The 10,867-nt window shown below is 38.5% G+C and overlaps 1 protein-coding gene across 1 annotated transcript in view; it reads right to left on the bottom strand.

Annotated features, from left to right (window-relative positions):
- Positions 1 to 5,929: 5,929 nt before the first annotated feature.
- Positions 5,930 to 10,867, bottom strand: part of slc15a2 (solute carrier family 15 member 2) — a 31,274-nt gene continuing 26,336 nt past the window's right edge. Inside the window, exons 20-22 of the mRNA XM_020931241.2 lie at positions 10,083 to 10,226; positions 9,405 to 9,509; positions 5,930 to 9,176 (exon numbers count right to left, since the gene is read on the bottom strand). Of these exons, the coding sequence (XP_020786900.2) occupies positions 8,970 to 9,176; positions 9,405 to 9,509; positions 10,083 to 10,226 (456 nt within the window). The 3' untranslated portion in view covers positions 5,930 to 8,969. The remainder of the gene's footprint in view (positions 9,177 to 9,404; positions 9,510 to 10,082; positions 10,227 to 10,867) is intronic.

The raw sequence follows: 10,867 nt of genomic DNA, 5'->3' as shown, positions 1-10,867 counted from the left end.
ATGACCAGAAGTCCAAAATTCTTGATGCTTGTATTCCGCTACATTCTTGTCACCTCTCCCTCTATTACGTCTTAAGACAGAAACATAGACTGGAAGTGAACATGGAGGCGCTTCTGCCTCTGTCAACTCAGTTTCCAATTGACTTTGCATTGAAAGAATATCACCTCTTTCTGTTACTGCTGCAGTGAGCATTGTCATTTTGTTAGTAAAATGTTAAATTGAATTGATTTTTATTTTATTATTGTTTCTACACATGTGCCCAGCCCTTTCATGAGCTTATAAGAAACCACAAACAAAGTACAATGGGGCCAGTTGCCACATGTGTATTACAAACACAAATTAATTCATTTTAACAGTTTAGTTTGCTGTTTCTTCAAGGCTTTAAACAAAAATTATGCCAACTTATAAATATTAGAAATAACAACCATTTCATGTTGTTGTCATCATTACACCAGAACATCAGGGTCCTGGTGCTTTCGTCAAACAAAAGATTTCTAAATTTATCATAAAAATCCAAATCCAAATACATTTATTATTATTTATAGCACATTTTACAAACAAAGCAGTTTTCCGAAGTACTGCACAGAGATCAATAAAATGAAGACAACAAAAAGGTAAATTGCTAAAATTTTATCCTAAAACAATAAAACTAGGAAAATCAAATAAAAGCAAAAAACATAAAATCATAAAATATCAGTAAATAAGTAAAACAGAAAAAATAAATAAAAGATACACTGAGGACCACACAACTCACGCAGTGTTACAAGCCAGGGAATAAAAGTGGCTTTTAAGACGAGACTTAAAACACTCCACTGTAAACTCCACTTTAAAAAGGACAATACAACAAAAAAAATGATGGTATGGTATGGTAACAACTTGCTAACATGCCTTAAAGCTCACAAGAATCAATTTTGCATAATATAGGACCTTTAAGCTCTAACACAGAAATAAAAACCCACATATGTACAGTAGGAAAAAAGATAAAGTCAAATCACATTAGACAACCATTCATTTAGCCAAGCACAGCCAATAACTGTCATAAATGGAAATTGCGATAATACACTGATTAGAAGCCACATATCACTCCATTTCAAATCTACATTTGAAGTGAGCATTTTTCATTCATTTATCTCATTTAACCTCTTAGCATCCATCAACCCATCTTCACATGTATCAGAGCCAAACCACACACGCTCCGTCCGGCTTAAGTCAGACCCTGTTTCCTTGTCCATCCTTCTTTTTTGTCATCCTCTTCCAGCTCTTTACAAGATTATGTAAAGTAACAAGGTGTAAAATATAACTTTTCTGGTACCTTTTGTGGTTATCTGGCTCACACACTGAGCAGATTTTGAAATCTTTTGGTTTTTGATCTCAGTTTTTACATCATATCATGGGATTTGGATCAACTAAGAAGTGCAGCATGTGCAGTTCAAAAGACACAAGGAAGGGACTTTTGGATTTTGTGAAAAGAGAATGAATAAAAATGTGAAATACCAGAGCAGAGTAAGAACGAGGCCTTCTTGTTGTGTTTGCTTGGCTCATCCTGAACACTGCTGTGATGCTGCAGGACACAGAGGACTGACACTTTTGGCTCTTCCTCTCCTCAAACTCCCGTGACACAGATTTGCCGACCCTCCCTGACCAGTCCTCCTGTTAAACTGCACTCAGACCTTTGACTGAGACACAAAGGCCATTGAGAAGTGCAGTGGAAATGTTGCAGCAACAGTAACTGTCACAGTTTACTGAAGCAAAACATAATTTCCCTCAGGATCAGTAAAGTATCTGAATCCGTGTATCATTCGTTTATTCATTTTTCAAAATCAAACCAAAAATCTCTCCAAAACTAAAATGAAAACATGGATAACAATTAGTTTTTTTAGTTTTTGATTTTATGTTTAAATAAATAATGAAAAAAAACAGACTGAACCAGAACTGAAACAGGACTACGCCAGGACTATACCAGGACTAAACCAGGACTAAACCAGGACTGAGTGTTGGGATGGGCCCGGAGGTGCGCCCACGTACACTGTCTGGTGATCAGGATTGAGACCGGGACCAGACTGGGACTGAGACCAGGACTTTTTAGTCCTAGTTTAGTCTTGGTTCAGTCCGTATGCTGTGCAAAAGTTTGGCATCGTAGTTTAAGTCACGGAAACAGAGCACAGCCGTTATCTGTTTTTTCCATTATTCATTTAAACACAAAATTGAAAAGTAAAAAAAAAAAAAAATCATTATCCATTTTTTCATTTTGGTTTTGGAGACAAATAATGAAGGAAATAGTTGTTTTTTTCATTGTCTTATTTTTGGTTTTATTTTGAAAAACGAATGAATGAATGATACACGTACTTATCTGTCTGTCCCACTTTTATGTCATACTGTGGAACATTCCAGGCAGTGACATATCCACAGAAACAAGCAGGTGACAAACCCCCAACCAAACACTTGCATAGTGCACCTTTAAGTAGACCTATAATACTTTACTACTTTGTTACGTTCCACCACTGCTGATCTGAAACTGTGATAAAGGTTTACCACAGATAATTTCACCAAAGTAATAAATTAGAGAAACATGAAAACAGGTCAAATCTAGTTTCTTTGTCCATCCCTCTTACGATTTCAGACCACAACTTATCGTAATGGTCTAAAGTGTCCTCATTCAGATGCACAGGCTCCTTCTGTGCTCCTCTCACATCCTAATTGTGTTTTCTTTGTCCCATACAACAATAAACAAGGCACTCACTGCGGTTTTGGATGCTAATACGTTTCATAGCTCAGGCTAATTCATTCAGAGAGGGCCATTTGTAAACAGGGTAATGGGGAAACGTCTTTTAGTGACCAGAATAGTCGTCGCTGGCTGTAGAAAGCTGAGTGTTATGTGGCAGTGATTGATAGAAAATTGGTTAGATTAGCATGAATGAAACTGCTATTTTGAGCGCAGCATGCAAACTGTAGAGCTAAAGGGAGCATATTACTAAGGTGACCGACGTCCTTATTTACCCGGGACAGTCCCAGTTGTGAGCCCTGTGTCCCCTGTCCCAGAAGATTTATCCAAAACCATTCATTTGTCCCAGTTTTATACAAGAAATGTCCCAAGTGTCACTACTTTTGACCAATTTGATCCCTGCCAACAGTAAAGAGGCATATATTCTAAAATACAGAAAAAACGCTTAATCTGGGAGAGCGAATTTAGCTGAACAGTTACTGATGGTGAGTGGGAAAGTGTCTGGACCCTTTGTGTTTGTAATAGATGCATCAAGAATTTCAGACTTCCGGTCATTGTGCAATGCATACTGGGAAGGATTTACCGAAAAAGTGAGCATCAAACTGCCGTGTTTGTTTTCCCAGTGGGATGCGTCTGTTGACAAAGCCAGTCTTTTCTAGTCTTTTGAACCATATCACTTTTGTTTCTGGTTCTGATATTGTCATATTTAATTTGGGGATTCGGACATCGTAATTGTGACGTTGTTGGATCCTAACACCGGAAAATGGCTCTAGAAATTTGTTTGCGAACTCTGTTACGGCCCCAGGCCTTAGTTGTAATATTTCTGCAGAGTTCTCTTGATTCCTGCTGCACGAGCCTGGTCCGTGATTGGTGGGGCAAGTCCAAGCCCACCTTGCAGCCACCTCCCCCTTTTAAGGGATTACCAGCACCTGATCGGGGCTGCTGGTCTTGGTGGCCAGTCTGCCATTTTGTTTGTGTGTGTGTAGTTTAGTTTAGTTCTGTTTTGTGCCTTTTTGATTTGGTCACTCGATTCTGTTTGTGGGCTTATGTGGTTTAATTTGGGGAACTTGTGTTGGTTTCATGCGTGTCCTTAGTTTTACCACGTTTTGTGTAAGCCTGCGTGACCCTTTGTGGCACAAAACTCTGTTTATTCTGTTGTTCTGTTTCTTAGTTTAGGTTGCTTTCTGTATATTTTTAGTGTTTTGTTAATTTACCTTTACATTCCTGTTATTAAACATTATTTAATTTATTCCATTTACATCTTGTTTATTTTGTTACTTCCCTCACCCCAAACGAGCTGGTCGTAACAAACTCCATAAATGCAAAAGGGAATCAGATCTGTGTGACTGCAAACCTTTGTTCAAACTGTTTCCCTTCCTAATGGAATTGAAAAATAGTGAAAGGCGAAGGCGATGGGCAGGATTGATCCACAGGAAGGATGAAAAAGGAAACCTTTGGCTGCCTAAGAAATCAGTTTGCAGTGAACATTTTGTATGTGGAGCGCCATCAAAGCGGGATCCCGTTTGTTAATCGAGAGGTACAGAAGACAAGCAGGCTGAGCTCACACTTTCTTGTTCTTGTGGTTTTACAGCAACATCATGTCTTGGTCACTTTGCAGTGGAAGGTGTTTCTTGGCAAACAGCCGGTGCCTTTCGCTTTGGCGTTGACTTTTTACATTTGTAACCGCGGTTGAGCGAGGGATTGGGATTTTGCTTTGATGGCGCTTCACATACAAAATGTTCGCTGCAAACTCGGGATGACTTAGATAGTGAAAGGTTTCCTTTTTCGTCCTTCCTGTGGATCAATACTGCTCATCGCCTTCACCTTTCACTATTTTTCAATTCCGTTGGGAAGGGAAACAGTTTGAACAGAGGTTTTGCAGTCACACAGATCTGATTCCCTTTTGCATTTATGGAGTTCGCAAACAAATTTCTTGAGTCATTTTCCGCTGTTAGGACATCCAACCACCGCACAATTAACGATGTCCGAATCCCAAAACTAAAATATGACAATATCAGAACCAGAAACAAAAGTCACATGGTTCAAAAGACTAGAAAAGACTGGCTTTGTCAATAGACGCATCCCACTGGGAAAACAGACAAGGCGGTTTGATGCTCACTTTTTCAGAAAATCCTTCCCAGTATGCATTGCACAATGACCGGAACGCTGGAATTCTTGATGCATCTATAGGTTTAAAGCAGCTCATCTTATAATTCTCCACAGAGCTCATCTTCCCTTATCGCCGTAATAAACCTAGCTCTTCACCATTGTGTTTGAAGTGCAAGAGTGAGACTGGCACCCTTACACACTGTTTTTGGTCCTGTCCAAAAGTGCAACAATTCTGGCAAATGATTGGACAAGAAATACAAAAAATTATGTCTGTAAATTTATTTCTGTTGCTTGGTGTAATTGCCTCCATTGTAAAAGACAAGTATAATAGAAAATTATACGGGATTCTGGCTTTTTGTGCAAGAAAAAGTCTACTAGTTAATTGGGTATCTGACCAGACCCGCTCTAAAACTCAGTGGCAGATGGTTCCTGGTTTTGTTTCTACCTGACGTGTCTGCTTCATCATAAGGACAATATCTTTAAGAAGAATTGGGAAACTTTTTTGATGTATACTGGACTTGAGATTTCAGCTCTTATGAATGGGGTATTTACATTTTGAAATGGGTGTATCTGTGTCTAATATATGAATGGGCCAATGTTTGTTTTATTTTATTTTGTTTTATATTGTTATTTTGTTGATTATTTTGTTTAAACTAAAAGGCAATAAATATATATGCAAAAAAAAAAAAAAAAGAAAGAAGAAAAGCTGCTTAAAAATCACTAAAACACAAAGAAAATATGACTACGCTGACTTACCGAGTGCATTACAATTTTCCTTACATACTTGTTTTGCTTAAATTTTTGCTAAAAATCAGCTCACTTGTAGTTCCAATTAAGACAGTTCTTACTTTCTTGTATTAGAATGTGTTCAAATAAAGCTCAGATTAAAGTCTAACAAAGCAGACAGACAGAGAAGAGCCTACAGTTAGCATCACACCCTCAGGCAATGTGGAGCAGCAAAGTATCAATATGGAGAAAAGCTGCCAGAAATGACCTCACTATAGGCAGTAAAGGATGTGACACAATTAAATAAAAAAAAAAAACTCTGGTCTAAAAATGTGTTTAAATTCTGTGTATAGTCTCTGATATGTTGTGCTTCTTTAATTCATTTGTACACAATGTAAACAATAAGACAATGTACAATTTCCACAGACATCAAAATATGTGATTACCAAAATATTTAACACAAAGTTAAAGGTGCACTGTGTCACTTTTTTGGTGGAGGGTCTGCCACCTGCTCGTCTTCATGGTTACTGCTTTGCCTGGAATGCACATGTTTGATTAACCCTTTATTATTAGTCTGTTTACATCTCCAAAGCCCAAAATACTCCATGTCCCACCTTGTGATGTCATGAAGCAGTAGTTTTCAAGTTAACAGCAACCTTTTATCTTTAGTTCAATAGAGATTGGCAGTTCCAGGACTGAAATAATCCAAATGATTTGAGTGAAAGTGTATGGAGTTTAAAAACACAGTGGAGCACTTCCTGTATTACCACATGACATCATAATGTGGAACAGAGTGTTTTCTGTTTGAGAGAAGAACTCAGATTAAATATGCAGGATTTGTGTTTTAAAAATGTGTGAATGAAACAAAACATTATAACATCAATGAGAAAATGGCTTAATATGGGACTTTTAAATGTACCTTTATATGTATTTTAAATATAATGTGGAATATTTCAAGCAAAGCAATAGGGTCATTCCACACGAAATCTCCAAATGCCCCCGCCCGACCATCTCAGATTTGACTGAAAAAATTCTAGGAGGTTCACACACTATTCCAAAAAGTCCCAAATTTTTGCTCCCAACTCCTTATAGTTTTGTCATTAAAAAATATTTTGTCAGCTCTGCCCTGGCCTGTTTTGATCAGAGTTTTCCATAGAGCCACTTTCAGATTGCTGTATCTAAAAAAACAACTAAGATAGGTTGTTCAAATTTTCAAGGGTTACTTGAAAGAAAGGGGTACTTGTAGAATCTTGACTTTTACACATGTGTTTTTGTTTTATCACAGATTTTTGGGGGCTTGAATTTGCTCGAAAATTCTGCTCTTCAGATCTGAGGGCATCTTTGAAGGACTGTGGAAAGTGCAGTTTCAAAGACAGAGGTTTGATATTGAACATACGCCTTCCCACACATGCTGTGTACTTTGTATTTTAAAACTGACCCTCTGTGATAAACGATCTAGAAGATATTGTTAAAAGTGAAAAAAAATAAATTTGGGGCCATCTTTACCATGTTATACCAAAAAAATGACAGCACATAAAATGGACTGTTTTGGACAGACTAGATGTCTGTTTTTAACAAATCCAAAATTTGTTATGGTGTTCTGCCTTAAGATAAGAAAACATTCTGATTTCATGACCAAGGAGTTGGAGTTAAAATCTGGGACTTTTCCTATTGGAATGTGTGTGAACCTCCTAGAATTTTTTCTGTCAAATCTGAGATGGTCAAGCGGGGGCATTCGGAAATTTGGCGTGGAATGACCCAATACCATCTCCTTGGAGACGAGTACTTTGAGGACCTCCAATAAAAAAGTTACATAGCTCTCCTTTAACACACAGCTACATACAGTCATTTTGTTATTATTTCACATTTAAAACACTGATCAGCCTGATGCACTTATAGTCAGCATGTTACAACATTCAGATCTGATAGTAAAATAATAAAATTTTCTTTTCATTATTATTGGAGGTAGGATACAAGCAGTTGGAATGAAAACTGTGTGTCTTCCACAGGGTGGCAGGTACTCCTATCCATGATGAAAAGTTACAATTGTTGCCACAGCAATTAAACATTAAAACAAAATATTATTATTATTCATGTGGGAAAAAGTCCTCATACAACCTGATTCAGCACATGAATAGAGACATGGAGAGGTGCTCAGGGCTGAGTTCAAGCACAAATAAATGTTTAAAAAAAACTGAGCAATATTAAATGTATTGTTTTTTTGTTTTTGTTTTTAATAAGGATCGAAATCCAAATACTAGTAGGATCTGTCTGCTCTGGGACTAGCACAGCGTGTCCAGAAAGTGCAACGTACATCATTATTTCTTCTTCGGTTGGGGGCTTGTGCAATTTTCAGAACAAGAATTGAAAGATCTACAAATAGTTTAAAGAGGAGGTATTATACTTCTATTGTGTATTAAATGTTAACACATAACATATTTAGATCACCATGTTACCCTTTATCGTTTTGGAAATGCTATTCGCCGAAAACTACATATTAAAATTTGTTTCAGTTTCGTTAATGCTCTGAGTGCCCCATACCTTTGTTCTCCGTCCCTAGTCACTCCCCCTTCAGAGCGATATCACAAAACAACTGGCACGCTAATTAAACTACTGCACATTGCAAGATTTGTGAAGTTGTAGTGTGTTGTTTTGTATCCTGCTTTTGTATATTTATGGAAAAAAGTCGTGTGGGAGCATGGGCAATGTCCGCTCAATTTCATTTCTCTCTAGTGACTAGGTCAAGAATCGGAATACACTAGACGGTTTGCAAAAAGTGCAAGTTCGGGCACCAGTTAGTCAGCGAAGAGCCATACATTCAGTGTTGTCAATGATTCCCAAGATCGAGGATTTAAAGCCGAAACAAAGAGAATGTTTGGTGAATTTTATCAAGGGGAAAGATGTTATTGCCCTTCTTTCTACAGGATTTGGGAGAAGTTTTATATACCAGCTAGCCCCGTTAGCGGCGCATTACATACATCATGACCAAATAGCAGCAATTGGTTAAATAATAAAAGTATCCACCTACCATCGAGCAAATGAATTCTAACACTGTGAGGTCAGATGGTTTCTACGAAGTGAAACTGGCTGATGAATCAGGCTGGAGTAAGGCTTGTGAGAGGTTTTTATACAAACTATGCTGTTCAAATAAAAATCTTTTGAATGTGGAAAGTCTAATCAGTAAGGAAGCATTAATGGCATCTAAAACCACTTTGTGTATGTTTTTGATGAGGGAATAACATTGTAATATGGTAGAAAACTCCAAAAAGTAGATTATGCATAATACCTCCTCTTTAAAAAACAAATACACAAACCACAAATCACATTTAAAGAATTCATCAGACAAAAGTACAACAGAAATGGATTTGATTTCACCACTGCTTGTGCCATTACAGTGAATCTCTAATCTGTTTCACAGTTTAGTGCTCTTCCCTTTCTCCTTCATTTGTAGACTATCTGATGGCCGTCTCTTCTTCTCCTCTGTGCTGCCGTAATTGACATCGTCCTGATAAACTTTGTTCATTTGCTCTGGGTCCACATACGTGTATAAAAAGGCCTGGATGGAGAAGATGATACAAACTGCCAGGAGCAAAGCAGCAAACAACAGGAACTCTTTCCACTGAAACACAAAACACCAGTCATGTTCAATTTCATAACAAACCAAGATCATGTTTCCTCATATTCGCTCTCATTTCGCAAGTTGTGCATGGCTTTTGGTAAAGAGCCATGTTTCTGTCTATCTGTCCCTGAAATTTGCATTGTTTATTCACGCTGGTGGTTAAACTGCTCAAGCCACTCAGTTCAGCACCATAATAAAATCACATATTCACTGTAGTAGCTTCCTCACCTGCTCTAGTCCTGCTCCTTCAGCCACGATCAGGACGATGACATTCCCAAAGGCCACAGTGAGGAGCCAGCCCGCCTGCAGCACGGATTTCATGTTCGCTGGAGACTGAGGAGCGGAGGCGGGGTTACAGAACATATGACAAAAATACAAGAAACTACAATTTTACGCAGTGAATTTATGCTGTACAGATGACAAAGTCCATGGTTTGCTACTGGTCCAGTCTTGGTTTAGTCCTGGTTAAGTCCTGGTTTAGTCCTGGTTCAGTCCTGGTTTGTCCTGGTTTAGTCCTGGTTTAGTCCTGGTTCAGTCCTGGTTTAGTCCTGGTTCAGTCCTGGTTTAGTCCTGGTTTAGTCCTGGTTTAGTCCTGGTCCAGTCCTGGTTTAGTCCTTATTCAGTCCTGGTTTAGTCCTGGTTTAGTCCTGGTTTAGTCCTGGTCCAGTCCTGTTTAGTCCTTATTCCAGTCCTGGTTTAGTCCTGGTTTAGTCCTTATTCAGTCCTGGTTTAGTCCTGGTTTAGTCCTTATTCAGTCCTGGTTCAGTCCTGGTTTAGTCCTGGTTTAGTCCTGGTTCAGTCCTGGTTCAGTCCTGGTTTAGTCCTGGTTCAGTCCTGGTTCAGTCCTGGTTTAGTCCTGGTTCAGTCCTGGTTTAGTCCTCGTGTAGTCCTGGTTCAGAGACACACCTGTGAGTAGGAGAACTCCAGACCGGTGATGGAGAACATGACCTCTCCTGCTGTCAGAAGGACATACTGAGGGATCTGCCAGGCCACATGGACGTTATTGGCTTCGACATCCTCTATCTTGCTCACCTTCACTCCAGTGCCCTCCTACAACACAAAAGAAACACAACTGATTATTACATTACTGATCATGACACACTATATAACTTCATTTAAAGGGCCCATATTTCACTATTTTCTGACCTCTGTTCCAGTGTTGTTTGGGAAAAACGTAAAACCACTCCGTTGTATCTTGTGATGTCATGTAGTAATACAGGAAGTGCTCTGTATATGTTTTTAAACTCCATACACCTTCACTAGAATCATTTAATCGGCCCTGAAATTTTGAGTCTCTACTAAACAAAAGGTAAAAAAGTAGCTGTTAACTTTACTTTAACATGTGTGAATGAAACAAAACACAACTCCAGGTATTCTAATGCTGCATGACAACAAGCAAACATGTAAACAAAGAGCACCGTGTGATAACATCATCGGGCTGTGGCTTGGTTTGGTTGTGCAGGTATGAGTGCGATCACTGAACCCTCTGCAATCGTGCTTGAGCAAGTCACAGCTTTAAAGTTGGGTTATTCCACCTCAATTCACCCCAAAAAAAATTCAATTTGAATGCTCATATTGTCCAATTGCAACGAAAATTGGTGTATGGCCATAGCATAGTCATAGCCAAGAAAGCCAAAATCTCAAATTTTAGCATGATCGGAGTAACGGTTTCCGAGATAACACTATTTCAT

The sequence above is a fragment of the Boleophthalmus pectinirostris genome, unplaced genomic scaffold, assembly GCF_026225935.1.
Source record: "Boleophthalmus pectinirostris isolate CB_2022bp ecotype Guang Dong unplaced genomic scaffold, ASM2622593v1 HiC_scaffold_1, whole genome shotgun sequence".
NCBI classification, from domain to species: domain Eukaryota; kingdom Metazoa; phylum Chordata; class Actinopteri; order Gobiiformes; family Gobiidae; genus Boleophthalmus; species Boleophthalmus pectinirostris.
The sequence above is the reverse complement of the archived record's forward strand: the minus strand, read 5'-3'. Positions and strand labels throughout refer to the sequence as shown.